This window comes from Pteropus medius, unplaced genomic scaffold (genome assembly GCF_902729225.1).
Source record: "Pteropus medius unplaced genomic scaffold, Ma_sr-lr_union100, whole genome shotgun sequence".
NCBI classification, from domain to species: Eukaryota; Metazoa; Chordata; class Mammalia; order Chiroptera; family Pteropodidae; genus Pteropus; species Pteropus medius.
In genome coordinates, this window is record NW_024347865.1 from 110,769 (window position 1) to 128,094 (window position 17,326).

Here is a 17,326-nt window from a genome sequence, read left to right on the forward strand (position 1 = left end):
CTCTTTAGTTTTAGAACTGGATTTATGTCTACCACCTTATTAATTGTATGACTTTGGATAATTCACTCAATCTCTTAGAACTAAATTCTGATCTTTTAAAAAACAATGCTACTTTGAAACCATAAAACTCTTAGAGTAAAACACAGGGATGAGCTCTTGACATTGGTCTTGGCAATGATTTTTTTTTTTTTGACATCAATAGCAGAGGCAAGAAAAGCGAAAATAGATAAAGAACAATGTCAGCTAAAAAGCTTCTGTACAGTAAAAGAAATCATCAAAAAAAATGAAAAGGCAACCTCTATTTGTGGAGAAAATATTTGCATATCATATATCTGATTTGCAAATATTTTAATATCCAAAATATATAAAGAACTTATACAACTGAACTAAACAGAAAAGAAACTATACGATCAAATTTAAAAATGGGTAGTAGTCCTGAAAGACTAATCAAGAAAACCTGACTGCCCACTTCTCTTACTTCCCTGCCCTGTCTTCTCTCTCTGATCTTTGACAAAATGCTTCTGTGCTGCTCTCAGGGCTGAGGACTCTGGGTGCCCCACAATCACCCCCCACAACGTCTATATGTCACCACGCCCAAGCCGTTGTACCATCACATCTCTCGAAGGGTGTGGTGATGATCCTTCCAGATGAAGAACTGAATCCCTGAGCGCAGTGACAGGCGCTGTCATTGACACATGTAGAGTGCAGGGGGCACCACCAAGCACAGTCTTCTGGGGAAGAGGCTATGGGGATGGACATTTAGAAAGGATGAGACACTTTCCCTTATCTCCAGAAGACCATCTCTGGGCCTCACTTGCAGAATACACCTCCTTTCTCCCCTTGTTGGTGAGTGGGCCCAGACCCCAGCATGCACTCCCCATCTTATGTCACTAATGGGGCTGGCTGGGCAGACTCACCTTTAAGGTTTTCCTTTGCAGCATTCAATGTCAACATCAGCTGCAAAATGAGTTCTGGGGCAGAAAGACACATAGATGATAAAGATAGGAAAACAACACTTCAATTTCAATTCCTGTCCACGTGGTCATTGCTATCTGGGGTGGTAGCTCTGGCCCTGCAGCCCACAGCTTTCTGGTGACTTCCTTGAGGTTTCTGTACTTTACTTGGAATCAAGGACTCAGTCTTTCCCCTCCGTTTCCCGAGAATCCCCAAGGAGGTAGTCACTGACAGCCACAGCCCTCTTGGAACTTCAGGTGCTACAATATACATAGAATATACACAGAGCAGTTTCTTAGAAACTCCAGAATCTCCCAGTGTAGAAGGTAAATCTTGAGGGAGAAAGTCCTCAGATTCGTGTGCCTTTCCCCATGCCCAATTTCTTTGTTTTCTGGCAATGGCAGATATCTACTTTGCAAAGGCTCCACTGTCTTCACCCAGTAAGTGGATGCCATTTCTTATTCACACGGAGGCATCCTAAAGGTGAATGTAGTGGCCTAGATGCTCTGTTGTCTAGATGTGGATGGAAGTGGCCTGAGTTCTCCTGTCTTTCAACCCTGGTATCCTTGCTTCCTTGAGAAGCTCTCATGTAAGGTGGGGACATCATGGCCACTTGTGTCCCAGCCTGAGTATTTGGACAAAAGCCAGGGTGGGATTACCTGGGAACCAAGTACAGGGGAAATTCTAAGTTCCCTCAATGATACCCATCGTGGCTCCCAGCGATGGCCTTTATCCTGCCTCCTTCAGGGCAGGTGCTCTTTGCCTGAATTCTTGGATTCCTGGTGACACTGGTGGGACAATGCTCTTGCATCCATGCTAACTCTGAGACCCAAGCTTCAAGACCTATCTCTGAATCTGGCCTCTCGAGGGGCTTGCAGAAAGAGATGAGGAGAATGAAGATGATGCCAGACAAACCAGAACCACCTTGACAATGGGTGCCATGCCATGGTGTTCAGCCACAAAGCCTTGGGGTAGAGAAGATGCCTCTTCTGATCCCACAACGGCATCCCCTGGATTGACAGGAAGTGGCAAGAATCTACTTCAGAGCAAAGCTAGTAGTGGATGAGGGCTGGGTGGTTGAAGAGGGGAGCAAATGCTGATGGGCAGGGTGGCAGGGATTTCTCTCATCTGGCTCCTTTGTCTCCCACTAGGGATGCAGACTTTTGGGCTCACTGATGGGGTCTTAGGCTCTATCATCTGTTCCCCAGTGGTCTTGGCCCCAACAGAGTCTGGATTGACCTTTCTGGGAGAGAGTCAGGCCTGGAGCAATGGTCCCCAATTATGTCTTCTCGCTCGTTTTCCTTCAGATAGAAGCTTCTTCTATTCATCCAAATTTCTGAGTGTGTGTGGGGTGGTTCATGTCACTCTGCTCACGCCCAACACAACATCTTCTCAGGTCTTAATTATCTGAATTTCCCACAGCCCATGAACTGAAATTGTTGAGCTCGATCAGGATGGAGCCTTGCTTGGGGAAATAGCAGTTCAGGAGATGGATCAGGATGCAAGGAAGGGTCTTCGCCAGGTATGGTTGTTGGCCAGGGTCAGGGCCAGCTGAGGAACATGGGATCATCCTCTGCTCTTTCCACTCCCACATTTCTAGACAGGATTCTTGGGTCCATCAAGGCCTGAAGGATCTGGGGGTGCTCCTGGGGTGGCCAATCCTGTGTGGATTCTAGTGAAGGAAGGTCTTACCTTGGCGGTCATTAATGAAGAAAAGAATGGTTATTGCTCTGGAAAGCAATACTCTTCACCCTTGAAGTATCTTAAATGCCAGCTCTCACTTTGTTTTATGAAAATAAGATGTCAGGTGGCAAGAGGCTGTTCCAAAATTGCATAAGTAATACTTGGAGGGACATTCAGAGTCTTGGCGTTTTAGAGGGTGGTTGACCAAGTAGGTGCCCAGGCCAGTGCTCTGTTGCCTGGAAAAAGGAGTGAGAATCCTAAATCTAATAAATGAGGAAATGGAAGAGACAGGGTTCTTCTTACCAACACATGTTTTGTTAAGATCAATGCTGAACATTGATCTGTAGTTTGGGCTGCAACTGCAGTAGCTCTTCATGAAGTCCTGGCAGTCTAAATATACTCCACAGGACATTGTTGAGCTTGGTTCACACTTGTTGATGTCTGGAACACAACAGGACAAAATGTTACCTCTCAAAGGACAGAGACTCCAAATGCAGGTTCAGGATGGCACTCCTGGGGCTGGGCTGGCCTAGAGCCAGATGCTCAAGGAAGTCTGCTAACTGCTCTGCTCATCTCTGCTCTCTGGCTGGGCTTGAGGGCACCTAGATTCAGATACACTGCTGTGTCATGATGGCGATGGAGGGAGGTCTACATTCACTTTTCTATGCCTCGATGGGTAGACAGAAGCTCTGACTCAGCTACAGACTCTTCTCTGTGGTGCTGTTTGCATCATCGAAAACCTGGGATTGGGCTCAGTTAGGACAATAATGGATTTGAAGGCCACCTTCTATGCTGAGGTAGTGGGGGAGATTCATGGCTGGAGGCTGTCCAGGGTGACATCATCATTCACACCGTGGATAGAGCCAGGTGGTCAGGCCCCTGCCCATTGATGGCTTCCACTTCCCATTACTCACAGTGGCCCAAGGACACCCTACACTCCTCATCAGGCACTCCTCCAGCTCCCAGTGTCAGTCCATTTTCAGATGCCCCAGGATGTTTCTGGGAGAGTCTTCCTATCTCCACTCCCTGGGTAAATTCCTTCCCACCCCATTAGAAGCAGGAGGGGATGTGAAATGAGAAGCAGCAGGAATCTTCTCACAGCTGAATCACCGAGGGTGATTTCTGACATCTTATCTCTTCCTGTTTCTAAACATGAGAGAAAAGTGCCCATAAGCCATATCCCCTTTGAGTAGCACAGGGATACAAGGAGCAGAAGCTGGACACAGTTGGCTAAAAACAACAAGTTTAATAAGAACTAGCAACAGAAGAATGAATCAGAATTTAGGGACAGAATATTTGACCCTGCACACAGGGGACCAAAGGCTTTAGAGCCCGAAAGGACTCATGGAATCATAATGAGTCAAGGCAGGCAACTGGTCTTTTCCAGATAAGAGTTTCCTCTCTAAACTCATGAATTTTCCTTCTAAGGCCCAGGCTGTGGGGTTAGCACCAGAACATGAGAGGGAATGAGAGGGACATACATCTGTGGCTTTCATGTTTAGCCCCAGCCTGGGCAATGCATCTTTCTTTCCTTGTTTTCAGATGACGACAATGGCTAGAGACCTGATTTCAAGTTGGTTGAATGAAATGGAGTTGAGTTGAGTAGAAGTGGGAATAAGGTGTGTAGGATAGGAGTACATGATGATGGGAAATTCCTCAATCTGACAAGTGTGCTCTCATTAAGGAGCTGGGACCCAGGTACAATAGCAGCAGGATCTCCATCCATGTCCACCTAGTCTACAAATCTCCATGAGACACACATGCAAACACACAAAGAACTTTTTAGGAATAACTCCAGGGTCATAGATGGGCTAGGCAGTAGTTCCAATGACATCTTATTTTTTCCTGATAAAATTTACTTTTTCAGAAATATTAAACAACACACAGACACTTATAAAACAAAGAAAAATGTAAATAATAAAAAAGAATCTTGAGATTATTATGTTAAGTGAAATAAGTCAGACACGAAAGTTGAGAACTATACGATTTTATTCATATGTGAAATATAAAACTGAAAGCAACAAATGAACAAGACAAACAAACAAAAATTCATAGACAGAGACAGCAGTTTATTGGTTACTAGAGGGAAAGCGGGGAGGAGGAAGGTAAATAAGGGTAAAGGGGGTCAAATATATAGTGACAGAAGATTTGACCTTGGGGGGTGAACACACAATGCAATATATAGTTGATATAGTATTGAATTGTACACTTGAAATCTGTATAATTTTATTAACCAATGTCACTTGTAATAAGAAAAGATGTAGACCTGAAACTAGTATAATGTTACATGTCAATAATAACACAATAAAAAATAAAAATTAAAAAAAAAAAAGAAAATCACCCATAGGTCCATCCACTACACAGACTACTAGAAAATTTTAGGGATATATTTTTCATCTTTTCAAATATATTAGAAATAGTTTCATTTAGTACCAACAAATTTCATCTCAGAGTAATTTGAATAAAGACTATTTCTTATTTAAAAACAATATCATTTCATTTCCCCTTATTTTTTTATGATGGTTAAATGCACATAACCAAATTTTCAATTTGAACCATTTTTAATATTATAATTTCCCTTTATAATTCTCTTTTTTGAATAATAAAAACTCCTTAGTTTTACACCTGGTTCTCATTCTACCACCTTAGTTGTACAACTTTGGAAAAGTCACTCAATCTCCTTTAGCTTTTTATTTTTCTGTCTGGGAAGCTCTTTATCTGTCCTTTGACTCTAAATGATGGCTTTACTGGATAAAGTAGATTCTGGGTTTTCATCACTTTGAATATTTTGTGCCAAGCCCTTCTGTTCTGCAAAGTTTCTTTTGAGAAATCAGTTGCCAGTCTTATGGGTGCTCCCTTGTAGGTAACTAACTGCTTTCCTCTTGCTGCTTTTAAGATTCTCTCTTTGTATTTAACCTTTGGAATTTTAATTATGGTGTGTCCAGGTGTGGGCCTCTTTGGGTTTTTCTTATTTGGTACTCTGAGCTTCCTGGGATTGTATGTCTATTTCCTTCACCAGGTTAAGGAAGTTTTCCACCATTATTTCTTTAAATAGGTTTTCAACTTCTTGTTCTCACTCTTTTCCTTCAGGTACCCCAATGACATAGATGTTGTTACATTTAATTTTGTACTTCATCACCACCAAATCACTTTTACAGAAAATGTTGGAGGGACTACTTTAAGAAGAAAAATCACCTATCAAAAACATGAATAAAGAATGGTAATAACTACATATCTATCAACAAGTACCTCAAATAGAAAAGAATTAAGCATTCCAACCAAAAGATAGAGTGGTTGAATGGATATGAAAACTAGACCACTGAGTTGATGGCAGAAACATGGCGAAGTGAGAAACGTCCCTAGATCTCTCTTGAAACAACAATAAACTGAACATATAAAACTCAAAACAAACAAACAAACAAACAAACAAACAAACAAACAAACACACCAAAACTGGACACCAGCACATCTGAGAGTGGGATTTGTGCATAAGAGCTACCACAGGTCAGAACCCTGTGTGTTGGGTGGTGGACTGGGAATAATAAAGAAGCTGCCTCTCGCTGCTGCCAGAGCTTCTGTAGGAGGAGGAGGAAGGGTGAAAGCGCAGTGACTTTCCTGAACAACCCTGCCTGGAAGTGCCAGGGCTTGTACGCAGCCGACCTGAGAGCCCAGTCATCAGGGCAGAAAACAGAGAAGTGGGGCAGGACTGCAGAGAAACGACAGCTGATTTTTACTGTCCCCGGTTACAAAACAGAGGCTGAGCTGCAGCCCCCAACCCCGGACCCAGAGGGCCCCTCCCCCCATGACCACTGAGACCAATCACCGTGGAGCCCTAGGGGAATCTGAACAAATGCTGCCTAGACTGAAGCTACCTCTGCAGCCTCTGGAGCTCCCTGCAGGTGGAGCGGGAGAAGAGAAGGAGTGTGAGTTACTGCAGTGAGTTCTCTGAAAAGCTCTGCCTTGGAAAGCTGTGAGCTGTGGCTGGCTGGCTGCAGGGCACAGTCATCAGGGCAGAAAGCAGAGAAGCGGGGTGGGACCGCAGAGGAACAACAGCTGATTTTTGCTGTGGAGGTTGCAAAACCAAGGTTGAGCTGCAGCCCCTAACACCCGACCCAGAGGGCCCCTCCCCCCATAGCCTCCAAGACCAGTCACCGCAGAGCCCCAAGGGAATCTGAGCACTCCAGAAACTGCTGGGGAGCCAAGAGGCTTAGACGCCACCTACTGGAAACCAAAAGAAAAGCGCTTTCTTTGCAGCAGGCTAAACAGAGACCTTTATTTAATAAATCTTCATTCTTGAAAAACAACAGAATACACTTCTATTAATGCCCAGGCAGAGAAATAGTCTATTAAACACCATGAACAACCAAGGTGACAAAGTATCTCAGAAAGAAAGAGAAAAATCTTCAGAAAATAAGCTTCGGACATAGAAATATGTGACTTAAATGATAGAGACTTCAGTATGGTACTTCTGAGAAAACTCAATGAGATCCAAAACAAATCATATCAACAATTTCAGGAATTAAGAAAACAACTAGATGAGCAGAGCAAGGAGATTGAAACCCTCAAGAAGAACAGAATAGATATTCTGGAGATGAAGAACACACTGCAAAAGTCGAAAAATGAAATAGCAAGCTTGAGAAATGGAGTCGACCAAATGGAGGAAAGGATCAGTGATATCAAAGACAGAAATCTAGAAATAAATCAGATGGAAAAAGGGAGAAATAGAAGAATGAAAAATAATGAAACAGAAATACAAGAACTAGCTAATACCATTAGGAGAGGAAACATAAGAATAATGGGCATTATCAAAGGCGAGGAAAAGGAGCAGAGACTAGAAAGCATTTTCAAACAAATAGTGGATGAGAATTTCCCAAGTCTAAGGAATGAGCTGGAGCTTGGATTCAAGAAGTCAAGAGAAAACCCAATTTTCTCAACCCAAAAAGACCTTCACCAAGACACATTGTAATAAAGTTATCAAAAATCAGTGACAAAGATAGAATTCTCAAGGCAGCAGGGAGAAGAAAAAGGTAACCTATAAAGGAAAACCCATTAGATTATCATTGGACTTCTTAGCACTTACCCCGCAAAGCAGAAAGAAATGGAACCAAATATTTAAACTATTAAGTGAAAGGAACTAACAGCGTAGAACAATGTATCCAGCTAAGCTCTCCTTTAGATATGAAGGAGAAATCAAGACCTTTCTAGACATGCAAAAGTTGAGGTAATTCTCTTCTACGAGGCCTGCATTACAGGAAATACTGAAGGGGGTCAGCTCACCTAAAACAAAATAACAACAAAAACAAAAATACATAATTAGGAGTAAAGTGACTATCAGGCAAATAGAAACAGAGGAGTGCAAGCTTTATTAAGAACAGGGCATTATAAGTGTAAATAATAAGAAGAGAATTGTTATAACAAGATAGTAATGACCATTCAGCATACATAGGGACAAAATGAGACAACAATGAATGAAAAGGAGAGGATTCAAAGATCCAAATTTGCAAAGAGAAATGGAGATAAAACACATGGAGAAGAAAATAGACGAATGTATATATATATAACTATTCTTTACATATTCATAATGGTAACCACATACTGAAGATTCGGAATTGAAATATATAACATGTAACAAGAAGAACCATAGGCAAAATCCACAAAAGCCAACCAAAATAAAGAAAACAGAAACACATAGACAAGGAAGCAATGGAAACACTGTGTTACCAGAGAGCAAAAAATAAAATGGCTATAAGAAAACCTCATATCTCAATAATCACCATAAATGTAAATGGACTGAACTTACCAATAAAAAAGCACAGAGTTGCGGATTGGATCAAAAAACAAACCCAAGCATATGCTGCCTCCAGGAGACACATCTCAGCTCCAAAGACAAATATAGACCCAAAGTGAAAGGATGAGAAATGATATTTCAAGCAAATGGCATTCAGAGAAACTGGGAGTAGCAGTACTAATATCAGACTAAATAGACTTCAGAATAAAAAAGGTAAAGAAAGATACTGAGGGACACTTCATAATGCTAAAGGGAATCATTCACCAAGAAGAAATAACACTTGTTAATATCTATGCTCCTAATCAGGAAGCCTTGAAATATGTAAAGCAATTACTAACAGAACTAAAGGGAGAAACAGACCAAAACACTATCATAGTAGGGGACCTAAATACCCCACTGTCAGATATGGACAGATCGTTCAAACAGAAAAGCAATAAGGAAATAATATTTTTAAGTGACACTTGAGTCCAGCTGGACATAATTGACATTTACAGAGCCTTCCATCCCCAAACAGTTGTTTATATGTTCTTCTCTACTGCACATGGAACATTCTCAAGAATCAACCACATACTGAGACACAGAGATAGCCTCAACAAATATAAGAAGATTGAAATCATACCAACCATATTCTCTCATCATAATGCTTTGAAACTAGAGATGAACTGCAGAAAGAAATCGGGAAGAAACACAGATACATGGAGATTAAACAACATGCTACTGAAGAATAACTGGGTCAGAGAAGAAATAAAAAGAGATCAAGAGAGAAGTAGAAACAAATGATAATGATAGTACAACATATCAAAACTTTCGGAACATGACAAAAATGGTCATAAGAGGAAAGTTCATATCATTACAGGCCTACCTCCAAAAACATAAACGTGCCCAAATAAATAACCTAATGCTTCATCTTAAAAAACTAGAAAAGAAAGAACAAATGAGGCCTAAAGTCAGCAGAAGAAAAGAAATCATCAAAATTAGAGCAGAAATAAATCAAACTGAAAACAAAAGAACAACAAAAAAAATAAATGCAATAAAGAGCTGATTCTTTGAGAAGGTTAATAAAATTGACAAACTCCTGGCTAGACCACTAAAGAAAAAAGAGAAAGGACACAAATAAACAAAATCAGAGAAGAAAGAGGGGAAATTATGACTGATATAGCAGAAATACAAAGGGTCATATAAGAATACTATAAAAAAGTATACAATACCAAATTTAATAACCTAGAAGAAATGAACTAGTACTTAGAAAAACATAACCTTCCTAGACTGAATCAAGAAGATATGGAAAATCTAAATAGACCGATCAGCAGCATGGAAATTGAAACAATCATCAAACACCTACCAAAAAGTAAAAGTCCAGGACCAGATGGCTTCTACCAATGAATTCTACCAAACATTCAAAGATCTAATACCCATTCTCCTCAAACTCTTCCAAGAAATCAAAGAGGAGGCAATACTTGCCAACTCATTTTATGAGGCCAATATTACTCTGATACCAAAACCTGGTAAGGATAACACAAAAAAAGAAAACTACAGACTAATATCTCTCATGAACACAGATGCAAAAATCCTAAATAAGATACTAGCTAACCGAATACAGCAACATATTAAAAAGATTATACACCACGATCAAGTGGGCTTCATCCCAGGAGTACAGGGGTGGTTCAACATACGCAAATAGATTAATGTGATACACTACATAAACAAATTATAAATAAGAATCATATGATTATATCAATAGATGCAGAAAAATCGTTTGACAAGATACAGCATTCATTTATGATCAAAACACTTAACAAAATCAGTATAGAAGGAAAATACCTTAACATAATAAAGGCCATCTATGACAAACCCTCAGCCAACATTATACTTAATGTTCTCTCTAAGATCAGGAACAAGGCAAGGCTGTCACCACTGTTATTCAATATAACATTGGAGAGCCTAGTCGTGCAATCAGGCAAGAAAAAGATATAAAAGACATCCCAGTAGTCAAACTGTCACTATTTGTATTTGACATGATTCTCCATATAAAAACCCCTAAATACTCCACAAGAACACTACTAGAAACAGTACACAAATACAGTAAAGTCTCTGGATACAAAATCAACATTCAAAAATTCATAGCATTTCTATACTCTAACAACAAAGTGTCAGAAAAAGAAGTTGAAAAAATAATTTTTTTTTTGCAATAGCAACAAAAAGAATAAAATACTTAGGAATAAATTTAATGAAACATATGAAGGACCTATATAATGAAAAGTACAAGACCCTATTAAAAGAAATCAAAGAAAATACAAAGAAATGGAAAGATATTCTGTGTTCTTGGATTGGAAGAATCAACATAGTTAAAATGACCATATTACCTAAGGCATTATACAGATTTAATGCAATCCCCATGAAAATCCCATCAGCAGTTTTTTAAAGAAATAGAACAAAAAATCAACAGGTTTGTATGGAAGCACAAAACACCCAAATTGCCAAAGCTATTCTGAGAAAAAAGAACAAGGCTGGAGGCATCACTCTGCCTGACTTCAAATTATACTACAAAGCGACAGTAATCAAAACGGCATGGTATATGCAGGAAAACAGACACACAGACCTGTGGAACAGAATCGAGAGTCCAGAAGTAAACACATATTTATATGGGCAAACGATTTTCAACAAAAAAGCCAAAAACATACAGTGGAGAAAGGAAAGACTCTTCAATAAATGGTGCTGGGAAAACCGGAAAGCCACCTGCAAAAGAATGAAACTAGACTGTTGTCTATCATCACACACCAAAATTAACTCAAGATGGATTAAGGACCTGAATATAAGCTCTGAAACAATAAATGCCTAGAAGAAAACATAGGAATGAAACTCAAGGACCTTGGACTTAAAGAGGATTTTACGAATTTGACCTCAAAGGCAAGGAAAGTAAAAGCAAAAATAAATAAATGGGAATACATCAAACTAAAAAGCTTCTGCTCAGCAAAAGAAATCATCAACAAGGTAAAGAGACAACCATCTGAATGGGAAAATACATTTGCAAGCAATGCCTCCAATAAGGGCCTAATATCCAAAATATACAAAGAACTCATAACTCAATAACAACAAAAAAACAAATGATCTAATCAAAAATGGTCAGGAATGTGAACAAATACTTCTCCATAGAGGACATACAAATGGCCAACAAATGTATGAAAAGATACTCAACATCGCTAGCTGTTAGGGAAATGCAAATCAAAACCACAATGAAATACCATCTTGCACCTGTTAGAATGGCTGTAATCAACAGGACAAGCAATAACAAATGTTGGAGAGGATGTGGAGATATAGGAACCCTCATACACTGCCGGTGGGACTGCAAATTGATACAGCCACTATGGAAAGTGGTATGGAGGTTCCCAAAAAAACTAAGAATTGATCTACCATATAATCCAGGAATCCTTCTACTGAGTATTTATCCCAAAGACTTGAAAACTCATATCTATAAAGATATTTGCATACCAATGTTCATAGCAGCATTATTCACAGTAGGCATAATATGGAAGCAACTGAAGTGCCCTACAATAGATGATTGGCTAAAGAAGCTGTGGTATATATATACAATGAAACATTACTCAGTCATAAGAAATGATGAAATACTGCCATTTGCAACAACATGGATGGACTTTGAGATAATCATGCTAAGCAAAATAAGCGAGATAGAAAAAGTTGAAAAACACATGATATCACTTATATGTGGGATATAAATCTAAAAGCAACAAATGAGCAGGACAAACAGAGACTCATGGACATGGACTATAGACTAGTGGTTACCAGAGGACTATTAGTGGTTACTAGTGAGGTAGGGGAGGAGGAGGGATGTAGACGGGGTAAAAAGGGTCAAATATATGGGGGGAGGGGGAGAAGGAAGTGGGTAAAGAGGATCAAATATATGGTAGCTGAAGGAAACTGAATTTTGGGTGGTGAACACACAATAGAATATACAAATGTCAAATGATAATGTACACCTGAAAATTATATGATTGTATTAACCAGTGTTACCCCAATAAACTTAATTAAAAAAAAAAGAAAACTAGACCCCTACATATACTGCCTACAAGAAACTCACTTCAAAGACACACACAGACTAAAAGGAACGAAATGGAAAAAGACACACACAGACTAAAAGGAACGGAGTGGAAAAAGAAATTGCCTTGATGGACCTAGAGAGTATTGTGCTGAATGAAGTAAGTCAGATAGAGAAAGACAAATACTGCATGATTTCACGTACAAGTGGAAATTAAAGAAGAAAATAAACAATAATAACAACAAAAATGGAAACAAACTCATAGGTATAGAAAATATTTTGAGGGCTACTAGATAGGAGAGGGGGTTGGGGGAATGGTGAAAAAGGGCAAAAGGATTAAGAAGTACAAATGGATAGATACAAAATAGTCATGGAGATATAAAGTGTAACATAAGGAAAATAGTTAACAATATTATAATAAATATGTAAGGAGGAAGAGGAGTACTAGATCTTAGTGGGGTGATCATTTTGTGAGTTATCTAGATCTCTAAACAAAACTATTATTGTATGCCAACTATAATTGAAAAAAACTCATTGAATTGTACAATGTAAATATGAGCAACTGACTATTATATTTTAATAAAGCTGTAAAAATAAGTCACTAAATCTCTTTGAGCCCAAATTTGGTAATTAAAAAAATGAAGCTATCCTGAAATCATAAAATTTATAGAAGAAAACAGTGGAGTTAGCTCCTTGACATCTGTCTTGGCAATAATTTTTTGGATTTGACATCAAAAACAAAGACAATAAAAACAAAAACAGTCAAGTGGGACTACATCAACTAAAAATACTTTGTACAGCAAAGAAAACTATCACCACAATGAAAGAGCAACCTCTAATTTGGAGAAAATATTTGCAAATCATGTATCTGATAAGAGGTTAGCATCTAAAACATATAAAAAACTCATACAACTTAATAAAAAAACAACCCAAATGATCAGATTAAAAAATGGGTGGAGGACCCGAATAAACATTTCTCCAAAGAAGATATACAGATGGCCAATAGACACATGAAAAGATGCTCAACATCACTAATCATCAGCGAAATACAAATCAAAACCACAACGAGATATATCACCTCACACCTGTTAGAATGGCTATTATCAAAAAGACAAGGGATAACAAGTGCTGGCACAGATGTGGAGAAAAAGAACCTTGGGCACTGTTGTTGGGAATTTGAATTGGAGCAGCTCCTATGAAAAACAGTATGGAGCTTCCTCAAAAGATTAAAAATAGAACCATATGATCCATCAATGCTACTTTTGGGTATTCTTCAAGAAGGACATAAAATTACAATCTTGAGGAGATGTCTGCATCCCCATGTTCATTGCAGCATTATTTACATTAGCCAAGATACAAAAACAATGTATAAGTCCATGGATATATGAATGTATAAAAGTGGTATACACATACAGTGGAATATTATTTATCCATAAAAGAAGGAACTTCTGCCCTTTGTGACAACATGGTTGGACCTTCAGGGCATCACACTAAGTGAAATGAGTCAGACAGAAAAAGACAAATACAGCATGATCTCACTTATATGTGGAATTAAAAAAAAAACACAAATACATGGACACAGAGAATTGGTGAAGGTGAGAAAAAATTCCTAGCCCTGTTTGCTTCATGGCTCTGCTGTAAGGATGAGGTGGGAAACCACAATCATGAGTGGGCAGTAATTCCTAGTGAGCTTGAACTAGTAGGAAAGCCTGATGTTCCAGACCCTGGGTCATTCCTGCCTCCTGTCACTTTCATTATTTCTTTCCTTTCTTTCTGCTATGAAAATAACCATTACAATAACAGCAGTAACAATGATAAAAAGCTAGCATTTGTTGACAATTTGCTCTGTATTCATCTTTAATTTTTTTTCATTCAAGTAACTATTAAACCTTACACCATCCATGTAGGGTAGGTAACTAGTTATCCCCAATTTATAGACTAGCAAACTGTGGCAAGGAGAGGAGAAATAATTTCATGAATGTTAGAGAGACAGTCAGTGAGTCAGTGGCAGAGCTAGACTTCAAATCCACATAGCCCAGCTCCTCTGTGTAAGCTCTCAACACCCTACCATTGATCATGAAAACCTGACTGCCCACTTCCCTTACGCCTTCCTGCGTTGTCCCCTCTCACTGATCCTTGGCAAAGTGCTTCTGTGCTGCTTTCAGGATTGAGGGCTCTGGATGCCCTTCAACCACCCCCCACAATCTCTGAATGACCCTCCATCACCCCCAAGCCTCTGTACCATCACAACTCTCCAAGTGGCCGGTGAAGCTCTCTCTAGATGCAGAACTGAGTCCTGGAGCGCAGAGACAGGCTTCGGCATTGACACATGGAGGGTTTGGAGGGCACCAGTGAATACAGGCTGCTGAGGAAGAAGCAGTGGAGATGGAAACCGAGGTCAGAAGGCCTGAGTAATGGATGAAGCCATGGCCAACTGTGAGTTCAAGACTAGAGGAGGGAAAGGAAGGGAGGATGGCTGCTACTGCAAGAGGAAAAAACAAAAAACTCTAGGCATTTAGGGAGGTAAAAACAACTTATCTTATCTCCAGAAGACAATCTCTGAGCTTCCATTGCAGAATAAGCTTCCTTTCCTCCCAATTTGTGAGGGACCCAGACCGCAGCATGCACTCCCTAGCTTATATTACTAATGTGGCTCTGTCTGGGTTGACTAACCTCTGTTGTTCCAGGCTGTAGCAACCAATGGCAACAGCAGCAGCACTGACAGTCCTGGGGCAGAAAAAACAGAGAGATGACAAAGAAAAGAGAGTCAGCCTCCAATTTCAACCTCTGTAAGCGTGACCTGTGGAGGCTGTTCTTGTCCTGCAGCCACAGCCTTCTAGCAACTTCTAGTGCTTTACTTAGAATTGAGGACTAAGTCTCTCCCCCATCTCATCTTCCAGGACTCCCTGAGGAATTAGTCACTAACAGACACAGTCCTCATAGAACCTTAGGTGCTACAGGTAAGGGGACAGAATATTCTCACAGCAGATGATGGAGCATGTCTTAGAAACCTCAACCTCTCCCAATGGAGGGGATAAATCTTAATGGAGAAAGTCCTCGGATTGGCGTGCCTTTGCCTAGATCCAGGTTCTTTGGTCTTTGGCAATAACAGAAATCTGCTTTGAGAATTTCTCTTCCAGGATCATTTCTTTTGTTTAATGTACATTTTCAGGGCATACAAGAAGGCCGTGGGTATTGGAGTCAGACATTCCAAAGTTTGAGCTCTGGCTCACAATGATATCAGCAGGGATCGGAGCCCTGAAATTGAGAGAGGGGAGTTGATGACCAGTGAGGAGTGAGAACTAAGGCACCTACAGGTGGAGCCACTATCTCCTGGTCAAGTGTCCTCTCCAGGTACAGCACCCACGGCTTCTATGGCTCCTCCGAAATGATCGCCTGGCCCTCTTAGAGTGCACTGAGGACACAGCCTTTCCCCTTTATCTGCCAATTCAATCCTGAATGGGCTTTGTAGTATGAAAACCATTCCATGTACAAAGGAATGAAATCTACCCTACAGGCAATAAATAGACTACCTATTAGAGTCTGTCTTCCCATTTATGTGAGCCAACGAACCCTATAAAAACCTTTTCAGGTCTGTGTGTCTCTGTAGAATTTCCCCCAAATGAACCTGGCATTGAAATAACCATGTCCCACAATTCAGCTGATAAGAAATGAAATAGAAATGGCTATTTTCATAAAAATCAGAAAACAAAGTACAAGTAATGAGGACAATAAATAAGGAATATCTAAGCATTGAAGGAAATAAAGACTAATCATAATTCAGCTAAACTTGCTAATACTGGTTTTAGCTAATTCACTGTTATTGTCTTTTAAATCATTCTAGGATGCAAACACAAGGACAATGTATTTCTTAGAATAATATAGTTTTCAGATAGTTTGGTTATTTACTCTTCTCAAAACAATAACAAGAACAACAACATAATTTTATGTATCAATTTGGCTAGGCCATAGTACTCAGACATTGGTCAAACTCTAGTCTAGATGTTACTGTGAAGGTATGTATATATTTTTAAAGATGAGATTAACATTTGAATCAGTAGACTTTGAATAAAGCACATTACCTTCCATAATTTGGATGGTAATGTTGAAGCTTAAGACCTTAAAAGAAAGAAGACTGACTGGCTCTGAGGAAGAGGGAATTCTGCTTCCAGAATGCCTTTGGACTTCTGATGCAACATCAAGTCTTCCTTGGGTTTCCATCCTATTGGCCTATTCTGTGGATTTTAAACTTTCCAACCTGCACTTTTTCATGAGCCCATTTTTTTGATCTCTCTGTCTCTATCTCTGTCTCTCTCTTTGTTGATTCTGCTTCTCTGGAAAACCTGGACTAATGCAAGTGGCAAAATGAGAAATTGTTAAGTCCTCAAGTGTGTCCTAGGAATAGGTTTCCTGACTTTCTCCTTTGAGATGTAATATAAGTGAGCTAGTATCCTCAAAATTTCTTCCTTTTGTACCTTATAGAGATAGTAGGAAAACAAGCCAGATATGAAGCAAGAACATAAAATATTTTCGAATTAACTAGAGAGTGCCCGGATAGCGTTAGTTGTCTATCACCATCGTTATGATTCTACCTACCTGGCAGCAATCTTAGATATCTGTTTCTCATAGTGCAGAAATCAGCAAGCCAAGCCATGTAGGATGTCTGATGTTGGTCTGTGTGTGTTAAAAACACATCCTATTTTAAGTGTGCCCTAGAGAAACTGACTTAATAAATCTCTGGTCTGGACCCTTCCCCCAATCTCAATCTTCCTCATAATTAATTTCTCAGAGACTCCAGTTCTTCTTTTTACACTTGACTTTAGCCAAAAGGCTGAGAAACAATCCAG

The 17,326-nt window shown here is 39.6% G+C and overlaps 1 protein-coding gene across 1 annotated transcript in view; it reads right to left on the bottom strand.

The window, feature by feature from the left end:
• Window positions 1-17,224, bottom strand: part of LOC120615731 (adhesion G protein-coupled receptor E2-like) — a gene marked incomplete at its 3' end in the record, with an annotated part of 22,453 nt that extends 5,229 nt beyond the window's left edge. Inside the window, exons 1-6 of the mRNA XM_039878914.1 lie at window positions 17,076-17,224; window positions 15,153-15,206; window positions 14,722-14,844; window positions 2,941-3,078; window positions 918-971; window positions 609-743 (exon numbers count right to left, since the gene is read on the bottom strand). Coding sequence (XP_039734848.1) covers window positions 609-743; window positions 918-971; window positions 2,941-3,078; window positions 14,722-14,844; window positions 15,153-15,206; window positions 17,076-17,133 — 562 coding nt within the window. The remainder of the gene's footprint in view (window positions 1-608; window positions 744-917; window positions 972-2,940; window positions 3,079-14,721; window positions 14,845-15,152; window positions 15,207-17,075) is intronic.
• Window positions 17,225-17,326: the final 102 nt, after the last annotated feature.